This window comes from Ascaphus truei, chromosome 1 (assembly GCF_040206685.1).
Source record: "Ascaphus truei isolate aAscTru1 chromosome 1, aAscTru1.hap1, whole genome shotgun sequence".
Taxonomy (NCBI): domain Eukaryota; kingdom Metazoa; phylum Chordata; class Amphibia; order Anura; family Ascaphidae; genus Ascaphus; species Ascaphus truei.
The window spans coordinates 413960698-413979734 of NC_134483.1; the positions used below are offsets into that span (position 1 = coordinate 413960698).

The 19037-nt window shown below is 39.0% G+C and overlaps 1 protein-coding gene across 4 annotated transcripts in view; it reads right to left on the reverse strand.

The window, feature by feature from the left end:
• The window catches only part of HHIP (hedgehog interacting protein), a 133627-nt gene that overhangs the window by 34472 nt on the left and 80118 nt on the right, over window positions 1-19037 (reverse strand). For 3 of the 4 annotated variants that reach the window (XM_075614335.1, XM_075614319.1, XM_075614310.1), the window contains exons 8-11: window positions 16471-16592; window positions 14149-14272; window positions 13089-13219; window positions 625-706 (exon numbers count right to left, since the gene is read on the reverse strand). In XM_075614335.1, coding sequence (XP_075470450.1) covers window positions 625-706; window positions 13089-13219; window positions 14149-14272; window positions 16471-16592 — 459 coding nt within the window. The remainder of the gene's footprint in view (window positions 1-624; window positions 707-13088; window positions 13220-14148; window positions 14273-16470; window positions 16593-19037) is intronic. The other variant, XM_075614327.1, reaches the window with a different exon arrangement.

A 19037-nucleotide genomic window follows, 5' to 3' on the forward strand; every position in this document is an offset into this window, starting at 1 on the left:
GCAAGTGGTTTGGCAGCAATGTACGTAGGTCAAAAAGTTTATGGTAGCTTGCGGATACTTGGTGGTTGGCTTCAAGTATAAGAAAAAGCACATAACTTTTGTTGAGGAGACAGGTTTTTCTAGATGTCTTTAGACATGATGTGGGAATAAATATTTTTTTTCACCCGCGTGTGCCCCTGCAGAAAAAATGTGCAGGTAAACCATGAAACCTTTAGGACTGGTGTCAAATAATTTGATTTATATATATTTGCAATCTATTTGTTTCACTCTAAACAAAAGAGAAAAAGCTGAGGGGTAACAAGCAATACACCTTAATCCTATACTGAATATTGTCCGTTAAAATGTTTTGAAGGCTACATCTGTTTACAATCGCAATACAAATAATGCCAAACACCACAAATACAGTAAGTCAACACCACATTTTGACATGCAAATGAGATAAGTTCCATTAATTTTATGCAAAACATTACTTTAACTAAAAAAAATTGTAGCTTTATTTTTAATAGTTCTTGTTAAAACAGTTTTTACTGTCTGCACCATGAAAATACATTCCTTGGTGAAAATACATCTTAACATTACTGGGTTTTTTTTAATGTGGATTTTGTAGAAAAAAATAAGCTTTACCTTTTTGGGTCAATAATCTTGTAGAGTTTTCCACTGTGAGACTGAGTCATACTTTTACTGCTGGATAATATGTAGACTTCACCTGTTTGAAAAACCAATATAGTATAGGGGTTACATATATTATTTTATGATTTTCCGCTGGTTATATATTTTCTGAGACTTCATTTTTAACATGGTTTGACCCCAGTCATGCATTTAATCATCATCAAGTCTTTATAGCTAATATTAATGTTTAGTTGATGCACTGTGGTCCAGAAAAGCTCATGTGCAACATCCATGTTGTAATGTAAGGATTGGCACTTTTGCTGTTTTGGTTTTAGTTCTATAAAACATTTTGTGTTTTGGTTTTGGATTGTTTTTTTTATGAGAATTTTCAAAGAATATGAAGGTGTGCTTTTCTCAGGCTTGGCTCAAAATTCTCCTTGATTCTAATGTTTATTTTGTATTTGAATTAGAATTTTCAAAGAAACGAAGATCGCAAAATTCGAATTTCAAAATCTGCAAACCTGTCCATACATACTGTAATGATTTCTGGGTTTTTTTTTTAAGCAGAGAACATTTGACTGAGAAACACAAACTTTTTAAAACAAAAAGCAACAGCCATATTATGGAGCATAGTTTATTTCTGCTTGCATCATATGACAACTCTCCTCACTGCTAGGGATCCTCTCTAAGTGCCTTTATTAATAATACTGTTCAATATAAGGTACCTTTTATAAATTATACTATCTTATACCATGTACATATCTCCAGGTATGCTAAGGTTTCCCCCCCCCCCCCCTCAAAGCTTTATTGCTAACGGACACACACACACACTGTACCCCCAGCTGCATCTCCCGTTGTGGGCCTCAAACACAAATTCTTATACCCCCAATCCTTTGACCCGAGAGAGAGTAAATCCAGACCTGACAGCGCTGTAGGGATATGTCCTGACCTAATTTGTCCCTCCTCCCAAGCTACAGACTGGCTTACATCCCGAGGTCTGGGAGATGAGAACTTCTTTAATTTCAAATGTAATCAGTGTGTATAAAATACTATACTTATTAACGCTCTCTCATTAGTTAGCAGATTAATTGTGCCGGCTTCATCATCATCATATCACATTTAGGCATCTACCGCCCATCGCTCCGCCGTTAGTGTCATTTACCATATACAGTCAAGGTAAATTACTTGTAAATGTGTTGTGTTGCATTCTCTTGGGAAGACATGTGTAACAGGGGACTTATCCCTGTTCAGTAATGTGCCTTTAATCTAGCAGTGTGGTAGTTAATTACTAAACACCACCTGCCTGATTAGATTGTTTACAAAAACCTGTCTGTTCAGACAGGAAGTGACTCTCTTTAGCTCTGACTGAGAGCTAACCTTTGGAGAGACAGAGCAGAGGTTCTTGAGTCCCAGGAGAGACTGACCAAAAGAAACCCAGATCTCTGGAGCTGACCAGTCTTGAGCTCTGCCAGCCACACAGCAGAGCTGATTGCAAGACATCAAATAAGACTTCTAAACCTGGATGCTGATATTTTTCTGTGCACGCACGGGTGCGGTTCCAGGAGAGCACAGAAGCTTACTCTACAGCAACTAAACAGATAAGACTTTCATTATTAAGACTGCTTATATCTGCTTATTTTCATGTTATGTGTTTGGGCTGGGAAAAACTTAACTAACGGAGATGTGAACTAATTGCAAGGATTTCACTAGAAATACTCCCAAGTGAATGGAAGCTTTGTTCCCCCCTGTGTTTGGATAATTTCCTGATAAAAAGGAAAAGGCACAATAAAGCCTATTATAATTTCACATTATAAACGTCTCCAAATTGTGTACCTCTGTGAACATCTGTCTCCCTGATCATGGCGGCCATTTTTTTCTTTTTTTTTATAAACTATTCAATGCTTTATTGCTACCTACACACGGAGACAGACCCCCCCCCGCGTGCGATGGCTGACATGTGGTGTCGGATCCCCAGCACCCTGCTCCGGGTAAGTCTGCATGGGGGTACCGCCAGATCCCCTGATCGCGGCGGCCATTTTTTTTTGCAATCCCGGTTATAACTTGGTCGTATCGGGTGGACCCCGAGCACCGTGTTATAACGGGGTTCAGCTGTAGATGGGGTTCAGAGTTGTCGGTTCCCCTAAAAATGTATCCGAAAATCATACTTGGTTCTCGGATACATGTAGGCACATTGTCACAGCAATATCTTCCCTTGAAAACACTTGCGCGACTCACCGCTAGGGTTCCCTGCTTCAGCAAAGCCCAGAAAGGTAAATGGGGAAAAGAGATGCAAAGTGTCCCTGTAACTATGAGGGGTCCCTAGGTTAAGGGGATACCCAGTTAATGCCCATGTAGCTCAGAACCTGAATTGGGGTTCATGGCACTCCAACCCTAAGTATAAGGTTGTGAGGGGGCTCTTAGAGTCTAGTCCAAGTCTCTTAGATAGTGTGTGGGGAATAAAGGCCAGTAGAAAATAAAGTGCAGCTTTCTATTCTATTCCCCATACCCAGAGACTTAGGATGTATTAAAAGTATATTTTATTAGCATTGTGTTTTATACTGTAATATACTGTGTGCACTGTATATGAGCTGGGACTTTAAGAACCAATGTTCAGGCAGGCTACCAGGGCTACCAAGTTGGTGCCAGTAAGTGTGCTAGACATCGGAGATGAAAGCCACCAGAGGATGCCAGGAGTGTGAAAGCCATTTGGGTAACAGGGAAGGGCTAAAGTACACATGTCCTGGGATGAATGGCAGTCGTCTGGGCTGCCATTTGTCCTACCAGACCTGGAGGAGCCTGACCCAGCGGGTGGCATCTAAATAGCAAGGGACTAAGGTGGCAAGCTTGCGCCTGTCCCTTGGCAGATTCAGATTCTCGGCTTACCCGGCTTTCCAGACCAGCTTCGCTCTGATTGGCTACTGAAAAAGTTCCCACGCTCTGATTGGCTGTAGTATTTTGTGAATCAACTCCAAAATACTATAAGAAACCCCTAAGCCAATCACTGGAGAGATTCTGGGCGTCAGAAGTGCGGACAGGCTTTTCAAAAGTGCTCTTGCATGAATAGCAGAGCACCTGGCTTTAGAAAAGTCTGCCCAGAAAATATTCTATGTCCCACTTTTTGCGGCCAAGTTATAATAATCTAACGTGGCGGTCGCAGCTGTGATTGCAAGCCGATTTTAGTTCCAGGACGTTTGGTACTAACTCCCGATCAAAAGATACCAAGTTCCCAGCAGAGAAGGGAGCGGTGGCGTGTGGAACTTTACGCCGATTTGGGAACCAGAGATTTCAGGCTAAGTCTGGTCAGGGGAAAACGCTTATTTACAGTTCCCTGCACATAGAACAGTCCAGTTTTCAACCCCCAGTAAGTGTGTATTTTGTGTTCCACTGTGTGTATGCCTATTTCTGTGAATAAACCAAAATGTATTTCTTTATCTTGTTTTACTCAATAAGTTTTCCTGGTAAAATGTGTACAATAAACCTGGTCTCCCGTGACAGCAACAACACAATAACGTACAATAATATCACACCCTGAGTAGTTCCCCCAAAGTACTGAAGGTGCCTGGGCACCAATAACCCCGGTGTCCGCACAAGCAATCCCACCCAAGTGTGAGGTAGCGCTACCCCCCTGTGATGTGTTGGTGCATGGTGGTACATTCCTGGTCACAGGCCTGACCAGGGAATAATGGGAGGAGGACGATGGATCAGGTCCCACACAGCGGGGCCTACAACACAACTCCCCTCACATCTTATCCAGGGCGCGGTCTGCGGTGAAGCAACCAGCTGGAGGATTCCTCTTCTCTGCTGTCACATGCAGCTCTTGGCTCCAAGGCTGCAGGTCGCCACGTGGACATTCGTCCACTGGCACAGTATTGGTACTATAATACTAAGGGGAAGGGTCCCTATCTGGGGCCTTCCCTACAATACTCAGCTATAACTGGCTCAGGGCATAACTGTGGCCCAGGGGGCAAGGTCTGGGCCTAGTCCAGGAGCTACTGCTCCTCCTATCTTCCTCCTTGGCGCCTCTGTCAGCATTCACTATCCTTCCTGGTCCCGTGGAGGATATCGTAAGTCCCAAGATGGCCGCTCGTGCCTTTTTCTGTAAGGCATTCTGGCACTTGTAGTCTTTAGTTGCTTTCAAAGCCATTTCAAGATGCTGCCGCTCCAGGCGCAACAGGACATGCGCGCCAGGTCCAAAATGGCCACCACCAGTTCTCCTTGATCGCGCGGAGCTCCGCAGCCTGGCTAAACAGCTTAGCAGTTCCCCCCACACCGGAGGTAAGGAGGGGGACTCTGCTACAGATATATAAAAACAAATGATTCTGCAGCAAATACAGAACTTTACTTGACCCGAAAGTCTTGACCTCTGTTTCTTCTTCCAGTTTGAAATTGATTTGTGTCCAAGTTAACAAGTCTCAATGATTATTTCAGGGTGTGTGATGTCCCTTGCTATTTTTCTGATATATTGGTCCTTCAGCTGAATCCAAATTGTAATTTTGTTGCAGGCCCTTTTCTTCATTATCCATTTCAGGTATTATAATGGTTGGGTCCCTATTGGCTGTCAATTTGTCTGGATTTTTTCTGTGTTAGGTACTGCATCTTTGATTTATTTAAAATGGGTACATCTGGTCTGTGTAGACTACATAGGACCACGATTGCTCCTGTTCCACGATGGCCCCAGGTATTAGAGATGTGATTCTGCAGACAAACTCAGTCTCCTAGGTTGGGCTGTGCATGTGCTGCTCTGTAAACGTAATATTTTAGTTTCTACTGTTCTTGCATCTTTCTTATTTGACTATAAAGGGGATGAGACCGCTCATCCTTTATACAAGTCAGATAGTATTGAGTATAGGCAGGTGTTTTGAAAGGGACAATGAAATATTATTAACAGTGGTGATCCAAAGAGGATCAGATAGGGTCCCCTTTAAACATAGCACTCAATGCCGGATAGAAATGGAATGGATGTCAGTGATCCTACAGAAAAAATTCCGTTTGGGTCTATTAACCCTAAGGGAACTGATAAACCAAAAAATAAAAAAGTTTTATTAGTTCAATTACTCATTAAAAACACACATTTAATTCATTCAAACATTTAAAAAACCCCATGTAGAAATGGCTCAGAACAGTCAGTTTTATCTAAAGGAAATCTCTATAGAGATTTTGAACTCTGCTGTCTGTTAACATCCTTTTCAGTTTAGAACATAATGTTCAACTGAGACAGTGTTTAAAGGGGGCCCTATCTGATCCTCTTTGGATCACCACTGTTAATAATCTTTCTTATTTTTCATTGTCTTGAGAATTTAGCTAACTGTCAATCATCAGTAAATTTGACATAAGACTTCTCTCCCCATCAACAGTTGGGTCGGAGAAAAACCATTGTCCAGTGTTGTGCTTCTGTAACCTAATGAAGCTCTTTGCAAGTCACCCCTACATTTAAACTTTTTTTCATAAGATTCTTTACTGTCCCATCAGAGCTAACTGGGATTAGATGTGTGACAAAAATCCCAATACCTGGCAAATTTTTAAATTCAGTCCTAGAAAACAGTGGCCCATTATCACGGAGGACTTCATATAGTTACAGACGAGACCACGAGTAGTCTAAAGCTTGCCTTAAACTAGCCCAGTTACATTCTGGGTATGTGCTGGGTGTAACCTGGATAGTTTAAGGCAAGTTTAAGGCATATCTGCATTTACTAATGACCCATAGGATTAACACAGCAGGGGTCCCTGGTAGTCCCATTCAGTTTGAATGGGACTGCCAGGAACTCCCGCTGTTAATCTGATGGGCCATTAATCAATGCAGAAATGCTGGGTCTAGTTTAAGGAAAGTTTAAGTCATGTATCTGGGTGTACCTGGGTCTTTTTGGCGATTGCCACTGGTTTGTGTTAGAATAACCGTGGTCACTACAGTACATAGTAGATGAGGTTGAAAAAAGACAAATACGTCCATCAAGTTCAACCTATGCTAAATTTAAACAACAGATACTTTATCCTTTATCTATACTTACTTATTGATCCAGAGGAAGGCAAACAAACAACCCCAGTGTTATATCATCCAATCATATCTCATAAGGGGAAAAATAAATTCCTTCCTGACTCCAGGAATTGGCAATCGGATTACTCCCTGGATCAACATCCTTCCCATGTTTACTTATTTGGTATATCCCTGTATACCTTTCCCTTCTAAAAAGATGTCCAACCTTTTTTTGAGCAAATCCATTGTATCTGCCATCACAGTCTCCATGGGTAATGAATTCCACATTTTAACTGCCCTTACTGTAAAGAACCCTTTCTTTTGTTGCTGGTGAAATCTCCTTTCCTCCAACCTAAAGGGATGTCTTTTAGTCCTTTGTACTGCCCTTGGGATGAATAGTTCTTTTGAAAGCTCCCTGTACTGTCCCCGAATATTTGTATATAGTTATCATATCCCCTCTTAGACGCCTCTTTTCTAATGTAAATAAATCTAATTTAGCTAGCCTCTCCTCGTAAGTTAGATTGTCCATCTCCTTTATTAATTTGGTGGCTCTTCTCTGCACTCTTCTATAGTTCCATAATGTCTTTTCTAAGGAGTGGTGCCCAAAAGTGTACTCCATATTCAAGGTGTGGTCTTACTAATGCTTTGTAAAGGGGCATAATTATGTTTACTTCCCTTCCATCCATTGGCCGTTTAATGCAAGATAAGGTCTTGTTTGCCTTTGCAGCTACTGCTTGACTTTGGGCACTATTGCTTAGACTGTTGTCTACAAGCACTCTTAAATCCTCGTCTATCAAGGATACCCCCTGTTTATCCCAATTTAATTTGTAAGTCGCCTGTTTATTCTTGCATACCAAATGCATAACCTTACATTTATCTGTGTTAAATCTCATCTGCCATTTACCTGCTCAAGTTTCCAGTCTCTCCAAGTCCTTCTGGAGAGAAAATGCATCCTGCTCTGATTCTACTACCTTACACAATTTAGTATCATCAGCAAAGATGGAGACTTTGCTCTCGATGCCAACCTCAAGGTCATTAATAAACAAGTTAAAAAGCATTCAATTTATGACAACCCTCTGTTGTCTGTCCTTGAAACAGTTTTCAATCCAGGTACATATATTTTTACTGAGTCCAATTTGCATTATTTTGTACACCAACCTCTTGTGTGGAACCGTATCAAAAGCCTTTGCAAAATCTAAGTAGACCACATCAACTGCAGTATCCTGGTCTAAATTCCTACTTACCTCCTCAAATGAACAAATAAGGTTAGTTTGGCATGATCTATCCTTCATAAATCCATGCTGACTATTACTAATAATTTTGCTTTCCGTTAGGTATTCCTGAATATTATCCCGTATTAAACCGTAGTTTCCCCACTATTGAAGCCATGCTTACAGGCCTGTAATTCCCCAGTTGTGATCTAGCTCCCTTTTAAATATAGAACCTGTGGAAATGGAGTCCTTGAATATTAAATGTAATGGTTTGGCTATTACTGAACTTAACTCCGTGAGAACTCTTGGATGTATGCCTTCGGGGCCAGGTGCCTTATTTACTTTATTTAGTTCAAGCTGTCTTTGAACTTCTTCCTCAGTTAACCAATTGTTCATTAATACGGAGATTGTGGCTTCCTCCTGCGGCACTTCAATTGAAATTGATTCTTCCCTGGTAAACACAGAGGCAAAGAATTGGTTTAATACCTCTGCTTTTACCTTCTCTCCAATAATCTGCCTGCCCATCTCACACTGAAAGGGTCCTATATTTTCTTTCCTCAATTTTTTGTTATTATGGTATGTACAGTAATATCATGTCTGGCAAATATACTCTTCATATTTGCTATCACAGATTTGCTGCTATTACTGTATTGCTTTGTGTGCACATTTGTGGGTTCAAAGAATAGTAGTATGTGACTAATAAATAGCCCTTTGAATTCTGGGTATATAAAAAAGCCCCTGCCTTCTCATTAGCTCTATATGGAATAGGGTGAGGCTTTAGTGTCTCCACCTGTTGGTACAGTTTGTATTTTAGTCATTTAAAAGTTTTTTTGTTATTTTACCACATTAGCAATGTCTTGATTAATTTGCTGACAATACATCACTTCTTGTGCTCTTTGTTTGCATTTCTTATTCTAAATGGCTCTCGGGGACCTTGTGCAGAATATCTTTTCGGAGGCTCATCGGTATTAAATCATACTGCCCATGAAAATGATTTATTCTATCACTGAAAGTTCATGTCTGCAGTTGCAGTAGTCTGTTACACTTGTAGAGCGCTTTCCTTTTTAACCAAGCCACCTTTTCATGATGTGATTCATCCTTCTCTATTTCTTGTTTTCATGCTTTGTAGTTGGTGGTTAGCTACAGGGATTGACTTAACAATTAGATCAACATATTTGTTTCCAAGGTCCTTTCATTGTTCAATTATGGAGTCACTACACTGGGAAGTGCGTTAACTGAAAACATGAAGTCACCTCGCATATACGTTACAATTAAATCATATTTCTGCAATTTTATCATTATTCTTTGAATCCTCAAAGGTCAGTGCTTTAGTGGATTATCAAATACGGCTTGTGATCTGTTTCTACTTCCACCGCCTAGTCATGGATATATTGATTAAATTGTTAAAGGCAACCAATGTTCCTAAACGCTCCTTCTCAATCTGTGCATACCTGGTTTCTGTATCACTTAGTGATATGGAGGCATAAGCCATGATTTGCCAGCAATCATTGTGCTTCTGGAAAATGACTGCACTCAGACCCAATTGTGACGCATCTGCTTACATTTTAATAGGCCTTTGTGGTACATAAAAATGTCAACACTGGCTCTTGCACCAATTGCTGCAAAATTTCCCATGATTCCTCCTGCTCTGGACCCATAACCATTAATGTTTAGTTTCCAGGAGTGTCTTCAATGGTGCTGTCTTTATTCAACATGCCCAGGAAACACTGAACATCCTTCATTGACTGTGGAACAAGGCATAATTTCAATGGCTGATACTTTTCTTTTGCCAGGTTTCATACATTCATGGGAAACAACTTATCCAATAAATGTTAATGCTTTATAACAAAAATGCATTTCTCCTTATTGAATTTAAGTTTGAGGCTCTTGTGACTTCTAAGACCTTTCAAATGCAACAATCATGTTTCTCTTTATAACTACTGTACGGTATGTCATCCATAGAGGTGGTGACACCCTCAATACAGTATGTTCATAAATCATACAGTATGCATACTTTTGTGATAAACCTCTGGTTCTGACGCTATGCTCAAAGGTAAACGTAAGATTCAGTGTCTTCCAAATCGGGTATTGTACATAGTTGTGAACTTTCTTTTGTTAGTTTCAGCTGCCAAAATCTAGCAGAAGCATCTATCTTACTGAAAAACTGCATTTGAAACATGATATGGATATATATGACTGGCAGGACTTGCCTGTTGATCTGAATTGTATGCTCACCAGGCAAGCATCCAAGCACTTGAAACAATTCCTGGAATTCCAATACAAATGTCTCATAACCAGGTTTAGTGCAGTCACGCTTTAATGAATTAAGTTTCTCAAAGCCAGCCAAGCCTTAAATTCGTGAACATCCCTAGGTACCACAACAAATTGAAGCTTGTACGTGTTTTTTTTTTTTTTTAATGACTAATGCTCACAACACATCTTACTTTTACTGGTATATCTGTTCCTGAATAACCTGTTACTTATATTTCTGTTGGTCACAGTTTTGGCTTTGTTTTCAGTCACTTACAGTAGTCTCTTTTTCATGCAGAATGTTAACCTGAACTTCCTGTTACAAAGGAATTAATCTTTGATCCAGTGTGATTGGAAGTATCCAGCCCCTCTCAGCTGCACTGGTTTCCAGCACATGTACATAAAGTTCCTAAAACTTGTTGTGTTTAACTGCATGCACTTTTCTGCATCTGCAATTTACAACACTTTTCAAAATAATTATTGTTGGCACATGTATAACAGAGCTTCACAAAGGTATTGTTTGGGGGCAATGCTGTGATCCACACTTTCCACATACTGTAACCTTCAATAAGTGTTATCTCTTGCAGCAGTGGTTTTCTTAAGATGTGATTCTGATTTTCATTGTGAGCATTTCTGACTGTCCTCTTTTGTACTTAGGGCATGAATAACCCCTTCTGGTGAATGCAGCTCTTTTGCTTGTTCTTTCATAGTTTCTGCTGCCCTGCATACAGTATCTGGACAGTTTGATCTGTTAGATCTGCTTCACAGAGAGGTCTCTCTCAACACATTTTCTTTAATGTAAAAAATGATTCAAACTCTTATCAGGGACTCTGTCAATCCACCAAAGGCACAGGTCTTACTGAGTTTCATTAATTCGGTCCAATATTTCTGAATACTTTCAACACTGTTTTGCATGCATGTCGTACCTCTCAAATGACTTATTCTATTTTTGGCATACGATATTCCTGAAAATTGTTCAATATCTCACTTAATTTCATACTTCAACCTTCTTCAAATTTAAAGTTATTGTAAATATCCAATACTTCCTACCCTACAACATGTTAAAATATTGATCGCATTTCTCCTTAGCTCCTGTAGTTAGTCTCTGCCTCAACTTTTACAGTTACGTGCAACATTGCCACATAGCTGCAGGATGGATGTTGATTGCAATATATCGACTACAGGTGTCTCCCCTTCTTAATCTATACTAGCCACCGTTCTTTTTTTCAATAGACTTACAATACATAGCCTTTGTGCCTCCGTTGCTTAGTGCTCCACTCGCTCTTTTTGGCTTCTGCTTCCAGCAACGCAAACAACAGCAAAGTGACCTATCCTCCTTCTCATTCAGCACTTCTAACACCATATAATAATATTTGTAGTTTTATAAAGCAGTAAAGCATTTGAATGAGAAAGTCAAACGTTGTAATAATAGACAACAGCCGTCCCTACTATGGAGCATAGCTTTCTCCTGGTTATATTACATGACAACTGCCCCCTGTTTCACTGCTAGGGATCCTCTCTAAATGTCTTTATTACTAACACTGTCCAATATAAGGGACTTTCGAAAAATTCTATTCCATGTAAATATCTCCAGATATGCATAATGTTTTTCTAATCCACGGAAAGACATCTCATAGTTACATAGTTACATAGTAGATGAGGTTGAAAAAAGACATATGTCCATCAAGTTCAACCTATGCTAAATTTAGACAACAGATACTTTATCCTTTATCTATACTTACTTATTGATCCAGAGGAAGGCAAAAAAAACAAAAAACCCCAGAGTCATATCATCCAATGATATCCCATTAAGGGGAAACATAAATTCCTTCCTGACTCCAGGAATTGGCAATCGGATTACTCCCTGGATCAACATCCTTCCCATGTTTACTTATTTGGTATATCCCTGTATACATTTACCTTCTAAAAAGATGTCCAACCTTTTTTGGAGCAAATTCATTGTATCTGCCATCACAGTCTCCATGGGTAATGAATTCCACATTTTAACTGCCCTTACTGTAAAGAACCCTTTCCTTTGTTGCTGGTGAAATCTCCTTTCCTCCAACCTTAAGGGATGGCCCCAAGTCCTTTGTACTGCCCTTGGGATGAATAGTTATTTTGAAAGCTCCTTGTATTGTCCCCGAATATATTTGTATATAGTTATCATATCCCCTCTTAGACGCCTCTTTTCTAATGTCAATAAATCTAATTTAGCTGGCCTCTCCTCATAAGTTAGATTGTCCATCCCCTTTATTAATTTTGTGGCTCTTCTGTGCACTCTCTAGTTCCATAATGTCTTTTCTTAGGATTGGTGCCCAAAATTGTACTACATATTCAAGGTGTGATCTTACTAATGCTTTATGTTTACTTCCCTTCCATCCATTCCCCGTTTAATGCAAGATAAGATCTTGTTTGCCTTTGCAGCTACTGCATGACTTTGGGCACTATTGCTAAGCCTGCTGTCTACAAGCACTCCTAAATCCTTCTCCATTAAGGATTCCCCCAATTTATTCCCATTTATTTTGTAAGTCGCCTGTTTATTCTTGTTTCCCAAATGCATAACCTTACATTTATCTGTATTAAACCTAATCTGCCATTTACCTGCCCAAGTTTCCAGTCTCTCCAAGTCCTTCTGAAGAGAAATTACATCCTGCTCTGATTCTACTACAGTACCTTACACAATTTAGTATCATCACCAAAGATGGAGACTTTGCTTTCGATCCCAACCTCAAGGTCATGAATAAAGAAGTTAAAAAGCATCTCAACCTGGGAATGCGCCTGTTAACCTGTTTCATGCTAACGGAGTTATGTAACAGATTGAACCATTTCCAATATGTTGTCAGTTAGATTGTGAGCTCTTCAGAACAGGGGCCCCTGCAATGTTTACTTTGATGTATTAAGCACTTATTCGCTTTATTTCTCCCCGTACTACAGGTATTTCTTGTATATTATCTGTGAAAGCGCTGCGTGCATGGCTGGTACTTTATTAATAAAAATACAACACAATTGCAGATGTAAAGTAGATTTTAGCAGTGACCCAAGCATACCTAATTCATCTTCTCCAAATCCCAGTAAGTGACCTGTAAAGGATCCTCTACAGGAAGGGCCGTTGCCCAGGCAGAATGGTTTCTCCTGCCACTGCTTAGTGACAGAGTTTTGATGGAGAGTTACAAAGTTTCTGCAATCAGACACATTATGGAAAATAATGATTTATTTGCATGCATATACACATATTTAATTCGCTGAAAGGTAAATATATTTTGAATTCTGTAGCAGGTTAATGTATATGCAAAAACAATTAAAATAACAACATTCTTAGACATTTACAGTAGCTACATATATTTAGAAATAAACACCAAATAAGAAAGAAAGGTATCCTAATACAAGCACTCTGTTATACCCAAAAAATCAATTAATTTATTCAGAACAGTCACTAAAAACATTTTTTTTAGTGACTGTATTTAATAAAGTGAATATTTTTGTTTTATACCAGAGTGCTTGTTTTGGTGATCCTTTTCCCTTTTCTTTGGTGTTATTATTATTATTATTATTATTATTATTATTATTATCCCTTAGCACCAACAGTGGTCTTATTTATAGCTTGATTTGCCTGGCTTTGTTGGTACTGGATATTTAGTTATCTGTTTGCACACTCTTTTTGTGTATGTATATATTTATACTGTACAGTATAGTTAATTCAATGCCAAACTCGAATGTTGGCCCCCTAAAAGATATTACTACCTACCACCAATCTACAATATTTAAACAAATATTATCATAAATTGCTGTACTCTGCAATGATACATAATATCACATGTATAAAGGGAATACGAGCAAATATTTTCAATTGACACTGTTTTCGAAAGACATCAGTGACTCTGATAATACTCAAAGTTTAAAATGTTCTAGTTCTATGTCTATTTTCAATAAATGAATTCTAGAACAGTAAGCTCCAGCATGACTGATCCATGACGTAACTAGTAAAGTGGGACGTTTTAGAAGTATTTGTAGAATGGGTGAGTAATACATAATAATTGTGGCGGTATGCTCTTCACCATAAAAACCCTCATTTGGTTTTGTGTCGGGACAAATTGCATACAAACCTACCCGTAGCGGTCTCCAAACACGTAGTTTCCGTACAGCCTCTCCGATTGGCAGCCTCGGTATATAAATCCACCAACCATTGGTCCACTGCTCAATGGTTTGAAATCTAAAAGTGAAAGCTCACTTTCTAAAAAAGAAGAGGAACTACCATAGCAGTAGTGAAAAAGCAATACAAACCTACCCCTTTCACAGCCAGAGGGGCCTGCAATGCAATGGTTTGGCAGTGAAAGGGTTAAGAACAACATCCTTTAATAAAAACAAACTTTGAACAGTATCTTATTTGTTTCTGCAAAGTTACACTGAAAATTGAATAAAGAAATCGAAATATATCAAATGATACATTTTAGGCCCTGGCTTTCAAATTCTTTATTCAGTGTTGCAGGTGATAAAATACATTCAAACATCATGCACAATAGATTAAACAAAGCTACTCCTATAACATGGAGGTTGTCTAAAAACAAAACAAATAGGCCCCTTTACAATATGTGAATGAAGCTAGAGAACATTAAAGAAAATAAAATTATGAGAGATAACGTCAATGGCTTTAAACAAAACATACACATTTTATGAATGTCTGATGTACAGTACAGTAATACTGGGCTTTTTTGGAGCCATCTAATTCTAGATTGGATACACATTTACATATGCTGTATCAATAAAGTAAATGGTAATTATAGTTGTAATCATTAGATAACTCTTACAGGTAGGCTAAAACTTCATGTCCACTTACAGATTACAAACTTGCACAACAAAGAGAGTTTATATAGGGTCTGCATATTTTGGATACTAAAAGTAAGAAACTTCAAAGTGGCTATCATTATATCCCATGCTTGTGGTTTAAGCACAGCTTTTCCCTTATGATTAAATATAAGTGTCTTCAAAAGTATGTGCTGAGTGGATGTCTACTTGGATTTTCAACACAAAGTCAGATTCATTTTCAGTTAACTATGCCCCAGGGTGATTTTTCACTCTGCCACTAGGTAAAATGATACTTTGGTCTCCTTTGCTGCATGTTGGATTTAAATTAGTAAGTGTTATTGTAAGAACCTGCAAGCAAAATCACAATGTTTGTTTTTATATTCAGATTTATACTACTAGAAATATTGGTTGTACTGAGTTGCAGTGTGAAGTCCTTTATTCATAAATCAAAATTAAACTATCCCATAGGTAACAGGAGATGTTATAAAAAAAAAAAAGCTCATTAATGGACCTGGATGTGCCAATGTATCAAGTGGCTTATACAGTAATGCATTAACTATTTCGGTCTTCAGACTCTGCCTCTTCTGTAAGAAATGTTTTATTTGTTTTTGTTTTTTTAAATAAAAGCTGATGCACTAAAGACAAGTTTCCCAAGTGGGCCATAATGATATATGCACTATTTAACTTAAGATAAATTTATTACTGTAGCTACAGTATTAATTTTTAAAGCCTGAAGTACGTCCAGCAATGCATGCTGCTTCCAATATATATTTAAGCAATCCTTTTCTAAACAAGGTAGCCCCGGATGCACTGATTCCCAAGCTTCAGTGATCTAGGCTGTTATAACTTATCCCTCGAAACATTCCATCAACCAATTTAAGAAACCTCCCAAAATGAGTTTAATCAATCATAATTACTTTGCTGGAACTGAAAACTGATGGAGTATTTGACCATGCCATATGTCATTAAAATTAGAAAAAGAAAGCAAAGCCAATTTGCAAAAGGAAAATATTTGTTTTTGAACCGTGCCTGTAGGACTGGGGCATTCAATGGTTAGGCAGCATGGAGCCTAATAGACCCCTATTCGTGTAATGACACATCTTACAATGAGCGATTTCCTGAAAGAAGAAGAAATCATGGTTTCTAATATACTGTACTTATACATGTGCTCCAGTTCAGGCTCCCTTTTTGCTGAATGCTGCAAAATATGTGGTATCATCTTGTTATTACAGTATGTGCACATGCATAATAACCATAGATTCTAAAAGAAATGCAGTGCTAAATTGTAAAGGAGCTCCTTTTTTTTTTTTAAATGAAGTTAGGACTGTGGAAGATTGAAAGCCAATGGTTTCAGTATACATTAGCAAACACAAGCTTTGTGGTCACAGTGTCATAACTTCCTTTGTTTTCAGTGTCCAAGCTTGTGAAATGGAATAACTTGTGATTAATACATACAGCAGTAGCAGGCTTTGTTTTCTTTTGGCGACATAGGTTGTGATATTCTGCACTAACACGGCCATTAAATCCTATGGAAACTCTGCGATATTCTGTTATAGCGGGACATGCCGTGTTTACTGGGGCACCATGAATCCCGCTACATCTGTATTCTTACTGGGGATAACTTACCATAGTCCTTCCCTTTAATGATCTGTAAGATTCTGGAAGAAGATCTGTTCTTTGTGCTTGAATCTGAGCAAAGGATTGTCAAATTCATATTAGTGTCTTTGGAATGCCGATCAACTGCACATCTACACAACAGAATGGAAAAGAAGAAGATATATATATATAAAGCAATAAAGAAATGAAACGTTTATATCAATAACTATTCAACTTTTTACATTGTGCTTAATATGAGTTTTTGTTTACTTTTATATTACTGCTAAACTTATGGATAGATTAGGGATTCAACTTTTTTACATGCTGCAAATCACTAATCAGAGCCAGTTTTGTGTGAAAAATCAGTGTCAAATCAAAGCAACAGTAGAAGTCTCGCATGAGACCAAATAAATAAATCTAAACATTATTTTTTTTTTTAAAAATAAACATTTTATTCTAAATCAGTACATAAACAAAAGGTTCAAATGTATTAACTTCCCTACAGTATATGCAAAGAGAAAAAAAAGGTGCCGTCTAAATTTGATTAAAATGTGCAAATACACAGTCGTGTTCATCATTTTAAAGTAGTTACTTGTCTTTTTCCATGATTACATTTGTTATCAATTGACTACCCAGAGTAATAGTGAGAAAGAGTTATCAAACATGAAATAAGCCAAACAACAAATAGATTTTCTTTAGTATAGTATATCTAGATCTAGTTTTCTGCTTCTACCTGGCTCACATATAAATGCATACCATTGGTGAAATAAATCTAAAATTCTCAGAACATTCTAATTAATACAACAACAAAAAATCTCTATGCACGCAATTAATAACCCAACATGTGCATACAACCAGAGATGTAAATGACCTCCCCCTCTAGTCCAATTCTTGTTGAAGGTTGAGTTATTCATACCTGAAATTCCTTCTCCCTGTTAACAACATTCACTACAATGCACTGCAAGCATTTCTAGTAATAACAGTATTTATTTGGGATTTGTCAAATGTGAATACCTTACAACCTACTTCAAACAGAATAGCACATTTCTATTGCAAAATGTCACATGGGTAAACTTTTACCTTCATCCAAAAATGATATTAAACTAATTGGTAACGTACTTAAATTGCAGCTTGCAGAATGCCTTTATTTCACACACTCCTGCCTGAATCGTTGATAGTTGTTTAAAGGCTGCTCAAAGCCACCACTGCCACCTAGTTTACGGTTTCTGATAAGTGTCCGAGCTGACTGCACTATAATATGACCGCATAGCAGTCCCAATCACTGGTATTTCTCTGGTGTAAGGAATAAAGACCCGCAACATCTCACATTAACAATTATTCAGTCATTTTAACATCTCTTTGGGGGGGAAAACAACCGGTTCTTAACACACTGCTTGAAATTGTTCGGATTGAGGGCAGTGAAGCATTTTGCCCCACTGCGAGGAACTGCACTGCTGATGTAATCCAGCAGAGATTGAGTTTTTAAAAATCAGAAGAGAGATGAAAATGGAAACACTGTACATTCAACTCGATGGTTCTCAGCGCCAGGCATCCAAATACAGCTTGGATTGAGCATAACCAACCCCCATTCAATCCATACAGATGTAGCGAGACTTACTGTCTGTAGAGCTGCAGCTGAAAGAGCTTAAAGCCACGGGTCCGGCATAGTGCTGCCGCGGTCATGCAGTGGCACACCATGCATCCGGGTGGAACCTCTCACAGTTATAATCCTCCGGTGCTAAGGCAGCCGCGGTCACACAGCTTTCCCTGGTGCTGGACACTAAGGGGCCCATGCTAGTAGCCTTCATAAAACGTCTTGTTGGGCCTGTTACGCCGCCAGTTTTGTCAGTGTAGTTATCACGGTCTTCAGAAAGATTCTGAAGACCTGCGACAGCAAAATGAAAAAAAAAACTGTCGAGTAGCCAGCGATGTGATGTTCACCTCTCTCGAAAGGGCTCACCTGGTGATCTGCAGCGGTTTGGGTGAGCCAGCTGCACAGAGAGAGCCGCCTCTCCCAGCGCATGTCACCCGCGATCACAGGCTTTTAATAAAAACAAATTATTACTAGTGTACATGAGCAGGGGGGCTCCGGAGCAGAACCGTGTTGATTTCAGGTCCAGGGACCCCCTGCTTCCTGAGATACCCCTGTTATGGGGTACCGGTATTGCCTATGCATTTAAATGTCTCGCGTCACGTGACCGTGGACCTGGAGTATGGTGATGAGGACGCCCTTCATCATGGCAGGGGTAAGTAGAAGTTTTATTTACTTTATTTATGCTGGCTGGCTAATGTTTGATTTTATAACGGGCAAATGCAATATTATCCATATGTGGATAATAGTAATTTTGTCCATTAATGTACTGTATGTGTTGGAGGTGGGGTTGTTGGGGGTAGAGGAGGTGGGTATTAGTGTTGTGTTTTTGAATGTTTATTGTGGGTAGCGAGGATGGGTGAAGTTGGTATTTGGCCCTTGGTGGGTGTTTATACCTACTGGGTGGGTAGTGGGAGGGGTTAACTCCTTCATTACCTTAGCGGTATTAACTGCAAAGGTAATGAGGGGGTTAACTCCACCCGCAATCCCCCCCCCACAAGGCCTA